The 22,224-nt window shown below is 42.5% G+C and overlaps 2 protein-coding genes across 11 annotated transcripts in view; one reads left to right on the forward strand and one right to left on the reverse strand.

Annotated features, from left to right (window-relative positions):
- LOC119449919 (DNA repair protein complementing XP-C cells homolog) overlaps window positions 1-6,234 on the forward strand; it is a 42,024-nt gene extending 35,790 nt beyond the window's left edge. The window contains exons 5-7 of one of the 2 annotated variants that reach the window (XM_049665517.1): window positions 2,913-3,006; window positions 3,328-3,421; window positions 4,383-6,234. In XM_049665517.1, the coding sequence (XP_049521474.1) occupies window positions 2,913-3,006; window positions 3,328-3,421; window positions 4,383-4,478 (284 nt within the window). In that variant the 3' untranslated portion in view covers window positions 4,479-6,234. The remainder of the gene's footprint in view (window positions 1-2,912; window positions 3,007-3,327; window positions 3,422-4,382) is intronic. The other variant, XM_037713204.2, reaches the window with a different exon arrangement.
- A 3,979-nt stretch (window positions 6,235-10,213) lies between these two features.
- The window catches only part of LOC119449920 (protein kinase C and casein kinase substrate in neurons protein 1), a 116,632-nt gene continuing 104,621 nt past the window's right edge, over window positions 10,214-22,224 (reverse strand). For 6 of the 9 annotated variants that reach the window (XM_037713205.2, XM_037713209.2, XM_037713206.2 and 3 more), the window contains 5 exons: window positions 21,831-21,941; window positions 17,168-17,382; window positions 16,415-16,483; window positions 12,583-12,743; window positions 10,214-11,818 (listed from right to left, as the gene is read on the reverse strand). In XM_037713205.2, coding sequence (XP_037569133.1) covers window positions 11,706-11,818; window positions 12,583-12,743; window positions 16,415-16,483; window positions 17,168-17,382; window positions 21,831-21,941 — 669 coding nt within the window. In that variant the 3' untranslated portion in view covers window positions 10,214-11,705. The remainder of the gene's footprint in view (window positions 11,819-12,582; window positions 12,744-16,414; window positions 16,484-17,167; window positions 17,383-21,830; window positions 21,942-22,224) is intronic. The other 3 variants (XM_037713211.2, XM_037713210.2, XM_037713212.2) reach the window with 2 other exon arrangements.

A 22,224-nucleotide genomic window follows, 5' to 3' on the forward strand; every position in this document is an offset into this window, starting at 1 on the left:
GACATTGTGAGCTATGGCTTTTGCCTGAAAATCTTCCTAGGGCAGGTCGAAAATAGGTGTTTTCGGACGGGGATGATGTGTATGCAATACATTCACTGTCCCCTGAGCTCCGCTGAGACAGACGCTGCCACTAAAGGGGTTGCTTTTGGTGTCACCATAGGGGTCTAGCGCGTGCGTGCTGACTGGTCAAGTTGGAATCATCCGGTGAAGGGTAATACTAGGATTGAAATGACGAAAGTTTGAGCCCATGGGCGCTGGCCGATATCTTTGGTCGGGATCAAATTAACAAAAAAAATCTAATTAACCGGCGTTTGGTGTGTTGCGACACCACAGACTGGGCTTGGACCCTCCTGTGTCTAGCCATGTGCGGCTTAGCCATGTCCAGGAAAAGGGGATCCTGAGGTTGAGCTGATGCTGATTGTTTGGACCTTTAAGGCCCGTCAGCGTAGGCAACGCATCCCTTTGGCATCAGTTTCACGTAGATGGCACTCCTCCAGACTGACCCACCCCGGGGAAATTGGTAGTTGCCTTTTCCTGTCCTCCTCTCAAAACTTCACCTTTCTCACTTACTTTTAACCTTTCCTGTCTTCTCTTTGTTTACTTCCGATTTTCCAGGCACCTTGTGTGATGTAACCAAAGTAGGTTATGTCATATTGGGTTATAGTAGTGTCGTACATAAAACTCATCACCACGTACATGGCGCTCTTTGGCCATATCTGGCCCTTACACCATAAAACCCCATACATTATGATCATCAGAATTACCTGGAGTCGAACTAACGGAAGTCGACTGTATCCTACCACCTAAGTTGGTGTCAAAGAGGTTTATGAAGAGTGGCAAGTAGCCATTGACCCATATTGGCCTGAAAGAGGTTCATTCAAGAGCGGCACATAACCAGTGACACATACGCAGTAACTCAAGTTGGCGTGAAAGAGGTTCATTGAAGAGCCCAGAGTTACGCACCCAGTGACCCAAGTTGGTCAAACAGTTGGTTTTCAACCCATTTCTCCACCGCAGCAGCCCGGTGCCTTACCCATTTGACCATGGACTATCTAGTGATCCACGTTGGCATGAAAAAGGTTAGGTGTAGACAGAGACATTATATGACATTACATGTTGGGGGAAGCATGTCACTTGAAGATACCGCAAACTGGCTGAGGTTCCCAGAGAATAGTAATGGCATTAAAAAAGTTTGGTTAGCCACACTTTATTTTAATGCGTATTCTGTTTATATAAAGAAAATACAAGGTTCAAGGTAATACAACTTACAAGAAAGCACATATATTTGTTTGCTCGCAGCTCAAAATATATGTTCTGGTCACAAAAATGTCAATTACTCAGCAAGAGCAACATGAAACGGGACATCCTAGATGTACAGTGCTCAGTGGTTGAAAAACAATACTCAAAGCATGTGGCTGCTGGCACTTTCTTGCGCCACCGCTGAGTGCTCGGGACACCAAGCTGAATAATTGCGGTATACAATAAAAGGTGAGAGCACTTGTAGCACATTGCGACTGTATTTGGTCCCCTAACGATCACTTAGCTATCTCCAGTAGAGCGAGAAGCACCAGCCACCATGCGGTCAGTATCACGTTTCAATTCGCTGAGCATTGTACATTGCATTCTGGTCAATGGCTTGCAGCCTGCCATCATCACAACTTTGTTCGTTCATGTCACCTCTTGCCCACATTATGCACACCTCCTGAAGATTTTACACGTAGTTCCTTGCTTCGTGGAAACTACAAACTGAGTGAGAATTCTATGACAGTGGGCAACCCAGGGCTTGTTGGCATCACTTTGATTTACCTGCCCATTTTCTGCTTTATTTGCTGAAGTTTTAGAGTACAAATTGACGATACACTGTTCAGACTCGTAATCCTGTAGCTTTAGGTCTAATTACACAAATGTCACTAAGGCAACTTTGAAACTCTAGTACAAAGCAACTGCAAGACAGCAACATCAGTCATTGCCAGTTATAATGTTGATTGCTGAACTTTTGTGTTGTTTCATTCTCATTTCGAGATCTAAAAAAAAACTTTACCTTCTGAAAATGTTTTAGTGACCATTCCTGCAGGGCTAGCTTGTATACTATATGTGCTAGGAATTTCTTTTGCTTTAACATGTGGTAACATTCAGCGATTACTTCATAAGCTGAATGGCATGCTAAATTCTAATGCATGCACAGTTACTTATTTATGCACCTTTTATGTGCAATTATGGAAGGTATGATGTGCATAGCCATTGCATCATTCGTCAGTTAACATCGCTGCAATACTAAAACTCGGTGTTTATGCTGAAGCTTGTGACAAGTGCTGGGGAACATGATAAATCAGAAACAGCCTCATTTATTATTTTCTTATTCATATATGTATTTATGATATTCTTGGGGCCAGAAGCATTGGAGAGGAGTGATTACAAAGGGACAGCAAAATACAAAAGTGCAGTGAGTGATAATGATGAACTTGCTGCTGCCTATGCTGTGTCAGATACAGTGTTTTGGAGACAATGATTATCGTTAGTATGTACAGTCAAGAAATGCAAGGGTTACAAAATAGGCGTTGCCTACTACTTTGCGAAAAGCGTGGTTATCATTAGTAGCAACTTCTGTATGAAGATGGTTTCATTCTTAAGATGGGGGCACGAGGAAGAAAAGACTGAAAAAAAGTTTTTGTATGACATGCTTCAGTTCCTACCTATAATGATCGTCAATGCGATGGGACATACACTGAAACCATGGAATTAATGCCTCACCTAGCACAGGGTGATAATACAACTTATGGAAGAAAGTTAAGTGGGCTATTTTGTTGCAAGAATCAGATTCTTCATAGATATTCTGTCCCGTTAACTTTTGACACCAACTGTACATACAAGCAGCAGCTGCTCACAGCATGCTTGTGACAATTCTCATGCAGCTCCTGGGCTGGCTCGTGTAGCTGCGAAGCTGAACATCGATTGCGTGCCTGCTGTCGTCGGCTTTGAAGGTCACTGCCGTGGCGTCCATCCAGTGTAAGTGCTCTGTGCAGGGCAATGTCACCAGTTTGTTTGAAACTCATCTTATGTCGTGCTGCGGCATGAACAGTGCAGCACTTGGCATGCTCATTCCCAGCAGAATATAATTCAACAGACAAAATGGAGACAAGAGAATGAAGGCCCGCCAAGCACCTGTCATTGTGTCTTCATTCTTTGTGTCCATCTCAGTCACCAAGTTGTTCTGCTGAAAAACGAATGGGAACTACCGACCCATCTATCCACTTTCTCCTTTGACATCTTTCACTCTTCCATTGGTTGAAAAGCCCAAACTAATCCAAATGACTGTTGTCTCTTTAGGTTTGATGGGTGGGTCGTGTGTGAAGAGTTCAAAGACACATTGATGGCTGCTTGGGAAGAAGAACAGGCTAACATCAGCAACCGTGAAGAAGAGGTATGTGTTTGGTATTTCCTTGACTTTGCTAATTGGGCTAACTAGTAGTACATTCACAAGCTTCATAAAAGTTAGCAAGGGAGTGTGTCCCACTTGGTACAGGCAGAGCACTCTGTCTGTCAAGCAGCTAATGCACTCTCATAGTTGGTAGGTTTACAGGACACTTTCAGATTGCTGGTGCGTTATCTACTAGTCTACTTCCAGACTGTAAGTCAGTGTTCAGTAAGTCAGTCTCATGTTCTCTGTAATCACTTGATTTACGAAAATTTCATCAGCATGCTGGACAAGTGCAGCAGGCTTGTGGTTTCTCTATGCTGGCGTCCAGCAATAAGAGTTCTATGAAATCAGAAGCATGCAGTGTAGTCATAGAATGCAGCAGTGGCTGCCAACTCAGCAGCGCAGCCTGTTTGTCACGTTGCCAGCCAGCAGCTCATGAGAGTTTTGAACTGCTGCATCAGGCAGGTTCTTAAAAGCATTCCGCATTGCCATATTTCGGCCTAATTGGTGTGAAATGATCACAAAATATTCCAGAACAAAGATGGGTTCCTTATATCCACTTTCAGAAAAATTTTGATTTGCTAAAACAACTTTAGATGTGTAGTTTTGTATGAGAATTTGAAGAATTGATTGTAATTAGGTTTGCCTTTAGCATGTGCGGAAAAGCATGCTTGTCATGGTAGCATGGAAAAGACAGCTTTGAGGATGCTATCTCTGGCTTGACATATTTCAGTTTTTTCATTTTTACATTCTCCTTTCAGGATGGATAAACAGTTTAGTTTAAGTACCTTATTTTTACTAGTACAAGGTTTTATAAAAGCTTGTGAAGGGTTGTAAGCTTTTCATTGTAGCATTCTGCTTGTGGCTCTGTGAACCTGTGGCACAGGTCTCCTAAAAGTTACATAATGGATTCGATTGATCTTGAGTGAATAATGCATGTTTTACATGTTGCTCTTCCTTCCAGAAACGCATGAAAAGAGTGTATGGAAACTGGAAGAGGCTAATCAAAGGAGTTCTCATCAAGGAAAAGTTACGGATGAAGTACATGAATGACGACTAATATAGTGTTCAGAATTTTTGTTGTTGTTTGGCAGTCTTATCTACCTCAGTAATTTGTGCTTGTGTGTTTTGCTTTATGCACTCATTAACTGCTGCTACCACACCTGTGTAAATTGTGTACATATCTAACTGCACTATAAATACTAGTTGGAGCTCCATATAGACGAGCAATATATAAGTACAATAAAGTCATTGTTTCCATGAGGTGTTTGTTACTCTAGTAGAGACAACAAAGCAAACCATTTGTAGACAATGCTACCGTGAACATGCGAGCCAAATATTATCACGTCAGGAATAATGGGGAACATTAACATTGTGTTTTTATATCTGCATTATTGTTGAGTCGTCTTCAAAGATTTCTTTAGAAATAGTACATTCACTGAAAGGCATCGCACTCACTCGTGTGTTCTTGGGTTCGAAGAAAAGGTGTTGCTAGCAGGGCCCCTTTAAACTTCAAAGGGTCACCAAACAGCAGCACTAACTGCTAGAGCTTTTTGTTTCAAAGCTGTTAGCATTTATCAGGCAGGAAGGGGTTAATTACTGCCAGAGAAAATGAAGACCAAGCTTCGTTTTCTTGAATTTTGCACCCAAGCCACAGCGTTGCCACAAGAGTTAGTTATGTCATGGATGTTAAAGGGCCCCTCACCAGGCCACATAGCAAGTTTTGGTTATACACTGGAAGATGTTATGCACCCTCTTGGAAGCGTTCTACCGCAATAAATTTTTCAAATTGGTTAATTAATAGCCGAGATACAAATATTTCAGTGCCCGAACCCATGAATTCAGGTGGCGAGTGCCACCGCTAACAAGGACACTCTCTCCACTTGCCCCGTCTAGCCTACGCAAGCGAAATTCCTTCCCTGCGTTCTCCTATACCGGAGCTCCCTCGGCGCTCCCAAACTGTGCAGCTGGCTAAGTCGGGAGCTGGGGGGTAGCTGCAAAACTGCATTACGTTCACGCTTCGCGACATCTCGAACTGTTACTAATCACCATCAAATCGTTCTCGAACCACAATATGTCGCACACGCACAACTGAATCCGAAATGTCTGTCCAGAAAGTTCCTCTGAAATTTCGTATATGCATCCTTGTGCTCGTCCAATTTACTGGCGTGGTACCTGCGTCGCTTCGCCGCATTCTCCGCTTCGCAGCACCCGTCTTCCTGTTGAGTCCGCCGCTCACGGGCATATCATGCACGGGAGCTAAAGTGAGGACCGCAAAACAGCGAGCCTATTGAATTCGTGTGTGAGCTTACAGAACGTAACGGATTCAAGCTGAATTTGCGTAACACAGCATAAAGTGCCGGCGTTGTGCAGTCAAGGTCGCACTTCACAGCATCGCGACGACGCACGAGGGGCGAATGCGAAACGCTCCCGCGTCATTAACCATCATGAAATTTTAGTTAGACTGAAGCGCAACAGTAAGCAAGAGCCTGTAAACAGATCTTCTGCAAGGTCGATCCAAATGGTCGCAAAGCTTCGGGCGAACAGTGGTTCAGAACGAGTTGACACCAACATCAGCAAGGGTAGTGATGGGAGCAGCGATTGAAGCTTGACTATGTTTGGAGGGAACAAACATTGCGAAAGAAAAAGTTTTTTAATTAACGCTATACACAGTTGGATTCATTCAACGAAAATAAAATTCCTAATCAATTTTATATACACATGGCGAGAAAAGAACAACTCTATTTTACTTGATCATTATCAATAAATAACTTTTTTCAGCGCCCACCGTAAGAGCACCCACCGATAGCGGCGGGCGTTGACACCGCTATCACTTGCAATGCAATGCAGCTCTTGAAGTGGGCAGAAAGGGGCACTCGTAAAGTTCACCTGTTACAATGCGCCCCCCTCACATGTTGTGTTGCTTTGCTTGTCGACGTTTGTCTGAATTTGGTGACACGTGTGGTTTCACTGTTTCTTAACCTGTTCAGTCAAAAGAAGCTAGTTGTGACTGCCAGATAATTGTTCACTTTAGTTGTTTTCGTGGAACTGCGCTGGCCGACGGGCTTGGCGTCCGACGAAAGGACGAGCACTCTACGCCCAAAGCGTTCGTCGGCCTCCAAACAAAGTATGTTCTGCGCAAGGGTGCGGTTTCGACACCCGTATGGCTGAACTTTTCCTGCATCGGTTTCCGCGCTGAAAGCTCGAAACGCCCATCACGTCAAATGGCGGGGCATTAGAATATACAGCTCTACTGGCAGGTCCCCTAAAACAAATTTTGCAGCCTTTGAGAACAAGATGACGTCACTTCTGTTTTTAACGGATATGGTGTCACATTATTTTTTCTTCCGCCGGAAGTGTTCCCTTCTCACACAGATGGCGCTAAGCCCCATGAACCACCGATGAACCGCCATATTTTGAACGTATGGGCTTCTATGGAAGCTTCGCTACCAGGTGTATTTACCTTGTCTTCTGTGCTGCTAGAGTTACAAAAATTTTGAATTTTCATTTTTGCACGAAAGAATGTGAGTAACGGCACTTTGAAAATAAACTGACTCCTGAGAATAACCCGTTTCCTTTTATTGCGATAGCAAAAATATGGACACTCCAGGCAAATTTCTGTCGTCGTCATTGCCAGTGATGTTTTGTGCTATGTAGCTGAGGGCGAAAGCTTGTGACCTGGAAAGGATGGTCGCTTGACGTGGCGGTGTCTTCTCACACTTGCCAGGAAAGTAGGGAGGGTGCGCGCCGTCTTGGAGATAGCTGATGACTTCGTGTGTGCTGTGTTCTCGCGACTAGTTCGCGTTGAAGCCGAGAGGCAGCACGAAGGAGTACTATTTGCTCGCCGCTGCTGCCACTCTTCATCACGCCAGCATTCTGACAGCGCATGTTCGCGAGTCATCGAAAGAGATGTGTTCCTGTTTGCCTGTGCGCGCGTGACAACGTGCTTGTTAAGTTAGTAAGCGAATGTTTACAGCAAGCAGTTTATGCAGTTGATAAAACGTCTAACCTTACTTCGTATAGCTGTCTAATAATTTGCTATTGCAATCAATGCTTTGCCTGTCGGGTAAAACTGGCCTTTTCTCAAGAACCAACTTTTTTTTTATTTGTTAATGTCTGGCATGTACGTCAAGCTTTTATGCAAATTCCACTACTTTTCTATTCGCTTTGAAATTATTCAACACTAATTACTACTTGTTTCGACTTAGCTTCGAACCAAAAAACTGATATGTATTCGCACAAGCCTAGTCTTTTTTAATGCGATCAGCATTCTTTGGGTACTTCGTGCACTTACTGCTTTTTTGGTCCGAATCTTCCTTTTACGCCAACTTGGGTCACTGGCTGTGCCGCTGGTATGTGCCGCTCTTCATAATAATCATAACATAATAAGCATATCGCCACTTACACACACACATCATTAGATGGATTGCTCGTCACATTGTTGCCAATCATCTCCAAAGAATGGATGCACTGACAATTTTTTTTTTTTTTCTGGCTTGCCGATCTTTTCCCAGTAAAACCGACTTGCAGCAATGCCGGTAGCGACATTGTAAAGCAGAGTTAAACCAGAGAGCACCTAATGCTGCAGTGACCCATCATATTCGACTTACCTGTTAGAGTAAAGCACTGCTAGCGATGCAATCGTAAATATGCAGTTCTCTTAAGTTTTATTTTCAATTAGAGCTTTCAAGAAACACAAAAATGATTAAACACATTACAGTTAGACAAAGCATCACAAAATGTAGGTACCAGCTGTTCTACTGCCTTACACGGCTCCAGTAACCCAGTAATCTGTAACGGGTAAGTTTACGGGAAAGCTAGATCTCTATTGAAATACCAGAGGTGTAATTTGTGTACCACTCTTTGGTGTCCCTTAAACATCTTAGAAAGAGCCCCCCCCCCACCAGGTCCCACCAGGAAATGTTTTCATCATACACTAGCAATTGTACAATGCTGCCCATTGGTTGTTCTTCCACAAGAACCTTAAGAGGGGTTTAGTAGTAGGCCATATTGAAGAAATGTGGAGAAGTGGTTCGAGGAGGCAAGCTACCTTCGCTGTGCAAAGGCTGTGCAGTTTCCTCGACCTACACCCAAATGCAACATTCCTTCTTTCCCTGTATCAGATGAAGTCCAGCCTCTTGTTTTGTCATGACCCCCACCTCTCTCCTTTAATCTCCTTGCATTACTTGCTGCTCTTTGGCAACTCCCTTCACTCCCCTTGAATAGATGGTGTCACTGCTTTTTGCTTCAGCATTCACAAAAACAGCTGTATGCCAAACCTTGCATTTGGTAGCAACAAGCAATGCGTGTTTTGGATTTAAACGGGTTTCAAGCAGCGCTGAACATAATAAAGAAGCAAGTACTATGTCCCTCACCGTCCAGGTGCCAGTGTGCTCCATGTAGTTATGAATTTTGCATGCTAACCATGTCTTAAAAAAAAAGTTTTTACATGCACAACAAAAGTTTCACACTTCTGCTTCAAGGATTTGGGATTTCAAAGTATGGGTACATTGTCACTTTTTTTTTGCACAATATTCAGCTTTCTTAGACTGCAGACATGTTGCAGAATTTTTCCTTTGCTATGCACACTGGTACAGTGCTCGAGTAGCGTCTACATGCTGTTCTAGAACTGTAGGTAATGTTGCCAAGACACCATTTTTTGCAGACATTTTTATTTACAATGTTCTAAGCCAATCAATAATTTCACTTGCACACACACCAAAAGCATTCACTTTCAACAGTGGAAGTGCTTTTAAGTCTCAAGTGCTACTTCACAAGTTCGAGTAAAACAAATATATAGCAAAGAGTTTTCGTGTGGCTCAGCTCTGACAAAAGCTAGCTGTTGCAACAAGGTCAAGGGCAAAGAGCTTTGCTTGGTCTGCTCAAGAGTTTGGACTGCTGACAAAAACGTTCAAACAGAACGTATATGTCCCTTGGCTATCAGTGGTATTTCTGTAAAGAGGACACTAGTAAATGGCAGACCTGTCAGCGAATGAAACCCGTCTGTAAGTGCGACAAAGAAAACTGCTGGCTGAATGAGTTGCGCAAAAATGTCCTGGGCTGAAAGTAAAACAAGTCTTGTGCAACTTTTGCTCAAGTTTTGCTTTGCACAGAACTGAATAGTGTATAGCATATGTACAAGCACTGCGGCCCCAAATCTCCATACCCTACCTAAATTCACTTCGTAAAAATATTCTCCACACATGCGATCATGGCGAACAGAAACAGCATTATGCTTGTTGTCGCAGCTGGAGTTCAATGGGCAAATGGCAGAGTCAACGGCTCAACTTTTGTAACTCTTGCCACGACGCTTCCACAGTGCGTGCTTTGTTATAGTTAAGGTAGAGTGCAAACGCAGCTTAGGATAGCCAGCAAAAAAGTTGAGAAAATCTCATTAGGGAGATCGCTGCTGGCAGTAACATTGAACACGATGGCGTAGCACAAAGCCAGACGCTCTTCTTTAAAAGGAACGGAAGAAATAAAAAGAATCTGATGCACTTTGGAAGGTGTTCCCGAGGCCTCTGTACCAAACTGTCTTACTAGCGAGTCTTGTACATCCTGTGTACACCAGCACAGCGATGGAACAAAATAAACTCAACAAATCTGTGTAATAAAAAGAATAAAGGCTCGAGCTAAGCCCAACAGCTGATGTTTGTAAATGATAACAGGTCAGTAAGCCCAAAACTGCTAACGCAAAAAAACACTGGTAAGCCAAGAGCCACTTTTCTTTGCAAGATCTCATGGAAGCGAAATTGCACAAGACACCGAAACACAAGAAAGCCAGTAGTAGAAAACTTATGAAACAGCATAAAATAACTAGAGTGCTATAAAAAAATGTATACATACAAGGCACTTCCAGTGCAAACTGGGAAGAAAACAAACAAACAAAAAGAGGCATCTGACCGTTCACTACAGCAAATTCAGTCCTCAACACAAGTAATGAGACCATGCTGTTGGCCCGCTATAGTTGGGTTGCAAAAAGTAAACCAAAGCAGTAAAAGTATGTTTCTATACAGCAAATGACTATGAAAGATCAACATTATTTGGTTGGTTAGCGATGACAGGAGGCCCCCTTCTATAGAAGGGATATAAAAAAAATGACCTGTTAAAAATGTGTTGACATACTTCCTCACTGAAAGTGCTTTCTCGGAGTGGGCAATGCCTAGAACAATGGGCTAACCGAAGAATACTCGCCGGCGCTTATAGCGGGCTTGTACTCGTAAGACATTTTCATGGCTGAATGCATTGAACTAGTCTTGGAAGAACCTCCACATAAAAGAACCCGCGGAAAATGGCCTCACCGTAGCAGCAACAATGGTCATCAATGCAGTGTTAGAGTGTTGCGAGACTATGCATTCAAATCAGCCATCAAAATCGCAGCATTGCCAAATTTAAAAGAAAGAAACATTAACTTAGAAAAATAAACACACTGTTTCTAGCTTTGAAATCTACATTTTTCAGTTAAACTCTTTACATGTGATTGCAACATGCCGACAGGCAAAAGGACACAGCAACATTATGTACAGACACAAGGGGGGGGGGGGGGGTTCAGTGCAAAATACCAAAACAATTACTACAGAGAGAGGGAGAGGTCGTCGCAGTTAAATAAATGCCACTAATGTGTACAAAGCTTCTATGCTGACCACGTTTCCGTGCCAGCCATGGTAACAACACAAAAAAGCCAATACAGAAGGCATTGCTATCTACCGGGCGCAAGAGGACCAATGCGTGGCACGCGCGCATCGCCAAGTGTCTCTTTCCTCAGTCTACATCTATTATGTGAGAGAAGAACTACAGTGGCAACTATGTCTCTGGGTTAATTGCAGCAGACATTCCGACAACATAACCACACGACACGCACACATGTTGCGCCCACTGTACAACAGTCCCTTCTGGCAACGCTGTGCCCACCAGACAAAAAAAAAAAGCACGCACCAACAGGTGCAGCACATCCTCTGAAGTGATGAAACAAACAAAAACGTTGAGAGACAGCAAACGCGTAAACAATGTGTGCCGGCATCACACACGCACCAGCCACATTTTGTCCGTGCAGCCCACTCGCTTGCACATGGTGCGCTGACACTGGAAGAAGTGGACAAGAGGACCAGAGGACGACGTGCCACGTGGCAACAGTTGCGGGTGTTGAAGATAAAAACAACACAGTCTTTTTTCCATCTCATTTCATCTCGAGAGAGCACAGGGGCCGAAGAGGAACGACTCGCAAACTGCTGCAGCACGCGGTGTGTTGCGCGAGTGGTCAGCCGCTTCGTCTCGGCTCGAGACGCATCTAGGGGGCGATGACTTCAACATAGTTGGCGGGGTAAAGACCGACCCGGCCGTCCTTACGGCCTTTGCACCAGCCCTGTTCGTCTTCGTCCTCTAGCTTTTCAAACTGGTCCCCTGAGAGAAAAAAAAATTACAGCACAATTAGAGAAAGTTGTCACTGAAACAATTTTGAACTTGTTACATCTATTGCAGCCACCAAGGGTTGCCACCGGTTTGGTTTCTGCCCAGTGCAGCCAGCTCAGTTGGCAGTCTAGCCTACTGACAGGCACACACTTACTGGTTTACAGTCCTGCCTAGGGTGAATGACTGAAAAACTACATTACAAATAGAGTGAATTAGGAGACAGAGTAAAATGAGCCAATTAATCTTGCAACCTATGTAAATATTGCTTTGGGACACAGCAGCTGCTTTTTACTTTTAGTGTCTTTATCACTTGCAGCTTGCGCTTTCATGTAGGCCTTCATAGAGTTGCTTCTCAACTCTGCTGCACTTTAGGGTTTCATGAAATTGACATGTAGGCACAATAGGGTCACGCCGTAGTGACTGAAGAACCAGACAGTGCTAAATCTGTGAGTAGCGATTCTAACTCTTTATTGAGATTCCACCATAATCGACGATGGCACTGATATGCATTCGAGAATGTGCACCACAGATGTGGTGCACTATCTGATTGGACAAGACTATTTCGCTATAGAACTGCCGAAAAGCTTCAAGAAATTTTGGACAAATATAGGCACATCTTGCGCCGCGCGATAACTTAACAGTGGTCAGCCAATGAAAAATTGCCACCGTCAAAATGCAATAAAATGTAGCTGTGATAATACAGTGAACACAAAACAAGTTCTTGTAACAGGTACAATTGCGGTTTGACAAGATACCTTGCTTAAAAGATAGTTCATCTGCTTCAGCCCCATCATAGTCATACAGCGCTCTAACAGGCACACCCGGCTCGCCATTGTCGACAAGTGCGTCGTTGGACTCTTCATCCCAATCTTCGTGGTCCTCCTCAAATGGGTTTGCTTCACCTGCACGCCCATTCCTGCAGGCCACAAGGAATAAAGACAGTCAGTGTCCACTGGTCCATTTTATCATTCAGTAATGCAGAACACCAGAAACCACCACTATTCTGGCAGCATTCATAAAGAATGATATGTGTACGAATTTAATGAAATGAACCACAGCCTTAATTATGGACGACAGTTATGAAGAACTGAGTGCCCTACTATTTTTTGCCTGTTCACATGAAAGAGTTCACTTTTTTATGCATAGTCCTGAACCATAGTGTTTTGATTAATGTGAACAGAAAAATTGCTACACTGACACACTGGTCCACTGACACTACACAACAGTTTACGAATGTTTATGTCAAAGGAACTGTCTGGTGACTTTAAACATAAGTGACTATATTAAATACTGCTTTTAGCAGGCTTGACCAAATTGACCAAATACATGTATGAAAGCACTCCTTGATACACAATGGAAACATTTTACACATTCTTGAAATTCTGGTAGAGCTGGAGGTGCATGACGTCATAAATGTCCTCAATACCTGAACAAGTAGAACACTTGCATTGTTTTCTTGAATTTTAAAGCTCTGGTATCCCTCCCTGGAGACACTGCATATCATTTTTTTTTCTCCAGCTGTCTAAAAATGTGCATGGGGCGATGATCCATCTATAACATAAATATGAGCCATGTTGTGTCATTGCAAATGCAAGAGTCAAGACTGCATAAAATTTTGGTGCTCTGTTGATGCTCAAGAAATGTATACCAGTTATTTTAAACTTGGAAAGAATATCATGCTCCTTGTATATGTAGTTGTGCCGCTGAATGATAACGTCAACATTTCACCCCGTGTTTTCAAGACAGCAATGCGTGTCAACAAACTAGAACGGTCTGGTTACCTTCCTGACACTGCTGCCTGCCAAATAATAGAAATGATGTCACAGAAATTATGATAATTAATTTATGATAATGATTCCCACATTACGTAAGCACACCTGCGGTGTACATGCATATCAACACTAACAGCTAAATACTGCTACACACCATATCACATTAAAAAGCAAAGCTAGCATTTGACCTTCAGCAGTGGCAGTGCGTGTGCATCTCATTAAATTGGGTATACTTAGGCTTCCGAGTTTCTGGTTGCGAATGAAATAACACTGGCAAACAAGTGCAGGTAAAAGAAAGTAAGCTAGGCAAAAAAAAAAAAAAAAAAAACGACAAATTTCGGATACTTTGGCCTTTACATATTATGCTTCCTTGATTTGATACCAGTTCTTGACAATGCCATGCACAATGCTGCCATAGTTCACATAATAAAAAATGAAGCGTGGCATTCGTGAACCTTATGGTGGATGGAAATCGAACGCAAAATTGTACAGTAACAAACAAATGAGCTATCTGCCAAGAGTAGTAAGGCGGTTATGGTGAAATGTAAAGTGTTGATGGACAGCAGCAGACAGTTCTTGAGTACGTATGTCCATCTTGTAAACAAAAATGGGGTGGCTTCTTCCCTTTATTAAAGCTATTCATCATCAGCCTATATTTATGTCCACTGCAGGACGAGGGCCTCTCCCTGTGATCTCCAATTACCCCTATCTTGCGCTAGCCGATTCCAACTTACGCCTGCAAATTTCCCAACTTCATCACCCCACCTAGTTTTCTGCCGTCCTCGACTGCGCTTCCCTTCTCTAGGTATCTATTGTGTAATAATGGTCCGCCGGTTATCCATCCTACGCACGACATGGCCTGCCAAGCTCCATTTAATAAAGCTATTAAGTCTAACAGAAGTCAAATGATCACGTACACATTGTTAAGATAATCCATATTCCATATGGTCAAAATTAATCTGGAGGCCTCCACTATGGCTTCCCTCACAGCCCCCTGTGTTGCTTTGGGACAATAATCCCCATGAATGAATAAATGAATCAGTCCACATTCCACTGTCTCATTGTCCCATGGAGGGGAGCACTAAACTAAATGAGTATTTCGGGTGAAAAGCCAATGTTTGCCTTACAATAAAGTTCTCACAGCTGCAATTTGCACTTTTAATGCTGAGATCGTTTCAAAACATTGGCTTAAATTCATGCAAGCATCTGAAGAGTTTTACTGTACCAAATGAGAAATTATGCGTGCCATTTAAGTTTTCGTGCTTGGGACAAGGTAGAATACACCTTCCCTTGTTGTCATCAGTCTGTTTGAACCTATTCTATTTTAATCATCGAAAATCAGTGCTTTTAACACTTTCTGTGGGCAACAGACCCAAATTCACCAACCTTCAAGAAACAGACACCGAGAAAACACACCAAGCTTTTGCCAAAAGTTTCTACAGTTTGTCCTGGTCAAAACGAAACTGTATACAACATGAATACCTTTGTTATACTGAATATTTATTGTAAGCATATAATTCGTTACATGCTGATTTCAGTGGCACATTTTAAATTTACTTTGTTATATTCGATAATGCATTATATCTGTTTGTTAGATCGAGTTTCAATGATACCAGAAAATCCGAAGCCTAGGTAGCATAATGTATGGGCTCCCTAATTTGGGAGCTTATGCTACCAAGTGCAAACTTTAATTGTTGTGTCTGTAGCAAGACCAAGTGTGGCAGTGCAGTTCATGTGCATATAAAATTGCCTAAGAACTACACATTACTGCAAACTAAAAGCACCAGTTCTTGCTTAATATTTAGAACAGGCTTCTGAGAATGGTTCAAGAATGGCTCATGATGCTCTTAACAAATGGGTAATGTTGCGTGGATTGAAAGGAACAACTAAAGAACATAAATAGCATAAGAAAAAGCTATTGCCAAAGCTGGCTAATAAGCTAGTCATTGATAATAGCAAAACAAGAAGAACAAAGCTAAAGCAACCTAAACAAAAGTGAAGAACAAGCAAAGCAGGTTGCATGTCTTGGTTGTCCAAAAACTAGTCTACACGACTCGCACACAGCTATGAGCTACAGAAACTACACAACTACAACTAAATGAGCTGTATATACAATACTGGGATCTACATGCACCCAAAAAAAAGAACAGGTCTGACCACAGCGACTACTGGTCGACCATCTACACAATCTCAAAATGTAGTGTAGAACTGCTACATAAATTAAGAGACGATGCAACATACTCTATTCTATCCTACATACATCTGATGACGGAACATCATTACAGAGTGCTATAGAAATGGCACATCTGCAAGTTTCACATCTGTCTCATGTGCTTACTAAAAACAATAACCTTATTAAAACAATAGATTCCACACTAATTATGCTACAATAACAACCTAGAGCAAGTGATACATTACAATGAACGCACAGACAACTTCCATAGCATTAATCTGTCACCTTTATAGGTCTCTGAATGAGTGACACAACCAACCGTTAAACTTGTGGCGGCATATCAAAATATATTTAACACCCTTTCATGCCAATGTTTGTGCGAAATCTATAGTACTTCAGTTAATGTTGGTAAGGAAGTTATTCATCCGGACTTCACTGTTTCCTGCCATAGTGAAGCTACCATTCACTAACACTTATGAGGGGAAACTGCTTTTTGGCTTGGGTGTCGGAACACACCCGACAGTGAAGATGAAGGAGCAGGAGCAAACTAGGAAGTGGAAAGAACAAGAGGCTGAAGCTTCACAACAAGGCCAAACAAGCTTTTTTTGCATAGCGGTATGCGGCCACATAACTCCACTTTACATGTCACTCGGGTGGTCGACCTCATTCTCGTCGTCGTCCTCTTCAAACGGGTTGTAAGCCTTTTTCACCCTGCACCAACGGCAAGAAACGTCACAGAACCGGCCTCCGCGAGCTGGAGAACATCCGTGGGCTTGATCATGGCTTATACAATAAGTACTTCCTGCTAAAAGTTTTGCTCAAATATCCAACCTATCAAGGCGCCAAGAAAGTAATTGAGATTCCAGAGTCCTGAAATTTGGTTGAAGTGGAATCATGAAATTTATCACAACCCTTCCAAGAGTTAATTAGGAGTTGCTGCATTAACAACGCACGTTTTCTGCAGAGCAATACTATTTAGGTTAGCCCTCTGCCCTTGTATTGTGAAAATCATGCAGCACAATGCACAGGCTACCCTTAAATAAAGTAATACTCCATTAAAAAACAAAAACAAAAGGTCACAGTTTGACCAGTGCGAGAGATGACACAGCGAGCATAATGCGCTTGTTCACTCAAAGGACTGACAGTTTCGCCGGAAAAGCTTGCTTTGAATCTAGTGAAAAGGTATGACAAAAAGTACAGGTTGCAATGTTGGCATAATGCCAGAACTTCGCTGGCACTATATTGGCACAAATTACGGGAACAGCGAAAAACGGAAACGAAGTCCTTGCATGCTAGTGCTACAATATTAATGCAGTGTTGGCTGAAATCTTGGAATTCTATTCCAAACTTGGCAAAATGCATGGGGGCACCGACAAATGTGGGCAAAGTCCTTACGTGTTTGTGGTGGCCGTGGGTGTTGAGTTGTTGGTTGTGGCTACAGTGGAATGGTTGGTGCCTGTCTCCTTGGGTGCCTTGTTGGTGCTCTGGTTTTTCGGTGCATTGGCCACCACACCATCGGCACGGGTGCTCACGCTTGTCAGTGTGATGCCGCCAGAGTCAATGCCCTTTTTCTCCTTGCGGTGAATGTGCTGCACCTCAGGTGTGTACTCCTGGAAAATCGGGTCCACGGGCACACTTTGGTCAGTGAACGACAGTCACTGCCACTACTAATTTATGCAAATGTTGAATATATTTATACTTAAAGGCCAACTGCAACACAATTTCACTTCAGCTAAATTGGTTGTAAATATAAATAGTATACATATACCACGAAATAGCATATATACCCCGTTGTGAACATTGAAATTGAAGTCAATCTTGGCAAAGCCACAGGGCTGGTAATTGAATGTTCTTATTAGCAGCCTCCAAGCAGCACCTAAGCAGACGACGTGTGTGCCCGGTGGTTAGCGGCAATGATGGAAGTTCCAGCACGTTGCCTCAGAGATTTTTCAGCATATCACGGGCAGCTGCAGGATTTAGCCAATCTTGGAGGTCATGTCTAGGGGCCACACATTCTAGGTCACAAGTCACTTCCAGCAGGCGATAATGATGGTGTCTTTTTATTAAGTTTTGGCATCAAAGATGCCTATTTTTGATAGGTTTTTACGACGCTTCAACTTTTATTACAAAGGTAAAATTTTGCATGCAGTCTCCTCAATATTTACACTATCTTAAACCAGGCTTTTTAAACAGTCCAAAATTTTGTTGCAGTTGGCCTTTAATGATGCTATCATGAAGCCAACTAACAACCTTACTGTAACATTTATTAGGAAGACTTCTAATGTTATTTGTTTTTCCATAAAGTCAATTAAATGGCCGCTATAAAAAATTAAGAAACAATGGAAGAAAAAGTTTAACACTAGCCTAGACACATTATTTCAAGCCAAATTATGTACAGCCACCACCACACTTGGCCCAAACACGCTTTAAGCACCTCCTTGCTGTTCCTGAGGTATGTACTGGAGATTTCTGGTTGAGATTCCTTAAATGTGCTAGTGTTGTGCATCTTCCTTCCAAAGCATTCAATCTGTGCTCCTTACAGTCTGTTTGTTAAACTGCTATAGATGCATCTCCATCGTTCGAGTTAAGTATGAGGGTGGCTGTACAATAGTCTAGAAGATGCACATGTTATCATACTTAATGCAGACCTAATTTACAACTAGAACCAGACACTACGACAATGTACATGCAATTGATTTCCAGAAACTAGAGTATGAATACAGCTGTATCACAAGAGTTGCAAATGTAACAGCGTGTTAAACGTGCTTGGATGCAAACAGTGGATAGCTAGCCATGCATGAAATTTTACAGGAGTAATCTTAGGTTACGTTAAGCAAGGCACTTGCTGGAAGCAGAGAACAGCCAGCATATAAAAAAATTTATGCAGAGCATAAAAGGATTGGCAAAGAAAAAGTTAGTGGGTTGCTTGGGACAGTGGTCTGAATTTGCAAATCTGAAACAACACGAAACAAGGGTTAGATGTCCCATAAACAGTAAATCACAATTCAATGCAAAGAGATGTCATTTAGAGTACAGCAACATGCTGCTGCTGAGTGTGTCCCTACAGACAAATGAAAATGAACAGAAAATAGTGGAAAAAATGAGAACAGCCAAAATGGATGTCACCTATAATATGGACTGGATGGCTTTGGTACAAACACACTTCAAATAATGAAAGATGAGTAGTGTACAAGGTGGGGAGATACGATTAGGTGAAATGATGTGTAAAAGAATATGTATGTGCATGTTAACATAAATAGGAATAAATTTCAGCACCAGGTGGATGAGGTGTATTTCCATTTGCTTTGTTCCCAAATAAATTTTTCATAATTCAACTATTTTTTTCAAGGCTGGCAAAACTTCAAATTAAACCAGCCATATATTCACACAGGTGGAGACAGTGTATCAAATGAAGACTTTCTGATGATGACATTCTCTACGGGCAAGTATCCTAAACAGGAAGACCATTTAGTTTGTTGTCGTAAACATGGCTAGTGACAGCGTTCATAAACAGCAGCCTGTTAGTGCTGAAACTAATAAATTATCACAGACAGGCGTAGTTAAGCCAGCTAGAAGCCCTGAAAAAATGCAGTGACAAGACTTTTCCTAGGGCAGAGGCCCAGTTGGTCCAATTAAAATTTAAGCTACCATGCCTCCCGCTCAGCTAAACTCGCTGGCTTATTACTTGCACGCATCCCGTCTACTGTGTAAAGCAAGATGGTGTGGCCCTTTGCTGCAGCCAGCCATGCACAAGCTTGGCAGGAATGTGTTATTCATGAGCACAACATGGGCATGCTCAGCAGGCCGAGTATACTGCTGAGAAGCAAAGCTGCTGCTTGAAAGAGCTCGCTACTGACTCAAAATGTAATGGGCTCTTAAGGGTTTTGCTACATGTAAGCTTCGTGCAAGGTTTTTAGAAGGGCTTTGAATCAAGTTTTCCCGCTTGATTTCATGCACCAAAGGAAAAGGTTTGCGAGAACATGGGTTAAGTACGATTCAAGCAACATCAAAGTACTTAGAAAAGAAAAACACAAGGGTACATTACACTTATGCGATTGTGTTGCAAGAGGTTCAACACAGTGTGAGTGGGTAATAAGGAACCCGCAGACCACCAACGGGTGAATTTGCAAACATGGGCCGCACCTATTTCCCATTGTTCAGAAAGCACACAGTGGCTGTTACCAAATAGAAAGCACTATGTAGGGAACAGTGAAAATATAATGAATTTCCTTATGCCCAGTGCAGCTGCATACAAGCAGATTCTAAACTGTTGCTATGCACATTTCGTATGTGAAGATTTCAGTCAGTGGATTGCTCCGCTAAAGCTTTGTCACAACTTCACCATAAATCAATGCAAAAGAGTTTGCAGTGCTGCTCCAATCACAAAGAAAAGGCTGAATGTAGTAAACAACTGGATTTTCTCAAATCTATGCAGATGACCTTGGGCCTGTTGAGATATTTACGTAGCTCTAAACATGTTTGCTTGTCTATTGCTCTAGCATTATTTTTAAACAGCAGCAGCTAGGGAGTTGTAGGAGGCTATGTAACAGTAATCTAAATGAAAAAAAAAAGAAAAAAAAAAAGTCAATTCGTTGCAGAGTAGAATGCTGGAGTGTGCCAGCTCAGGCTGACCTCTCTGCCTTTCCGGTAAATAATATCTCGTTAATTTTTTTTTTTTTTTTTGCTGGAGCTGGAGCTACTAGTCCACAGACTAGTAGCTCCAGAAATATCTTTTGAGTGAAATGGCATCCAGTTCAGATGAACAACAGACAGCATGTCCAAGTATAGAAGGGCATGCCAGTTGTGCACCAGTCCTGCATTACTTTGTTTCTATATATACCCTACCAGACAAGTTGTGTGTCAAAGAGCATCACTGTTTCTTCATATTGATATCAGGACCACCACTGAACTGCTGCAGATTTGTGCAGACTCAAAGTGTACACAGCCCAGGGAGATTGGTGGAAGGAGCTATCACTTAGCGAAGCCTGCAGTCAGTGTATTTATGTAACTAATAACTCAGGATGATCAGAGCACCTTAGTGAGAAAATTTCCACAAATGCATGCTTAAGAGAAGTGACCACAAAATGTACTGCCTTATTTTGATCAGACATTCTTGGTACGCCTCTATTGATTAGTAACCCTGTCCATGTAATGATGAGCTGCGCTCGTCAAACACTTATGCCAAATTATGAGGACAGCTAGCCTAGCAAATCGAATTTCTTTGTATTACACAGCCCAGAAGACATTCAGTGAGCTTTGTCATGCCAGGACTATTGGACTACACAACAGAATGCACCAGAGGCCTTGTAGATGACATGAAAATGTTTTATTCCTGCTGGACTCTCATATTCAAATTCAGAGTGCTTTATACAATTAAAAGGAACAAGAGTATAGTTCAGACGAACTGCAGAAGAAAACACACTGGAATTGCAACTGAAAGGATAACTGCTGTATTGAATGATATGAACTCTGCATGCATGTGGAACAATCTGTTACCAGCATGGAGAGTCTGATTACTGAGCAGCTTACATCTTTAGGTTCCCTTGGAGATGTCCCTGATGTGGAAGATATGTTTGGATTGAAAGAGCTGTGGCAAGAAATATACAGCCAACTCATGTGTATTGAAGCCTCACGACTGCAGTTCTATATACTCCATGACTTATACTAAGCTAAGTGAGTTGGCACAAGAGAAAAAAGAACTTGCGAGCATGTATGTTTTAGAGATGTACAAAAAATACCTACAAGCAAGAGAAATTATAAGGATTTCTTGCAACTCTTTCCCGCATGATTTGTCAGCACTGAAAAGGGTTAGAGCTCACATACACAATTCGTCAGTACTGAAAGTGGTTAGAGCCCCCAGCTGTCATTAAGACCATCATGACCAAACACCAAAGAGCAATAAGAATGCATGCACGAGTAGAAAAAGCTGCAAGTCAATCCAAAACACGGCGAGACCGCAGCCAAATGGAAGAGGAGGGAGCAGAAGAGGTCAAGAAGAGGCTGGAAAAAAAAGAGGAGAGGCAAGGTGCCGCAAGAGAGGCATTTTGTTTTCCTTTACAGGCAGTTCCTCGCCGATCTTGTGCTGGTTGACAAGGGTGATGCCGCTCTCGGGGATTGCTGCCTTCTTGCTGCTCTTGCCTACGATGTCCCGGAATTCCTCAGAGTACTCCTACGCAGGGGGTGGGTGGGCACGAGCCAGAGAAGCAGACAGCCAAAGAGTGCATGACAGGCAACAAAAAGCGCATCAACTTCCTGTCGCTGCCGTCTACCAGACATGAAAGCTCAATGCACACATGAAGACGCAGCGGTGAACAGGCAAGCTGTACACACTGGTATTTGACACTTATCAAGTGCAAGCGTGGAAGAAAAATGAAGCTAGAGTAGATTTGTCATTATCAAGCTATGCGAGCTTTGAATAAGCACTACTGCTGGCAATAGGGTGCAGGATGGGA

This window comes from Dermacentor silvarum, chromosome 4 (genome assembly GCF_013339745.2).
Source record: "Dermacentor silvarum isolate Dsil-2018 chromosome 4, BIME_Dsil_1.4, whole genome shotgun sequence".
Classification (NCBI taxonomy): domain Eukaryota; kingdom Metazoa; phylum Arthropoda; class Arachnida; order Ixodida; family Ixodidae; genus Dermacentor; species Dermacentor silvarum.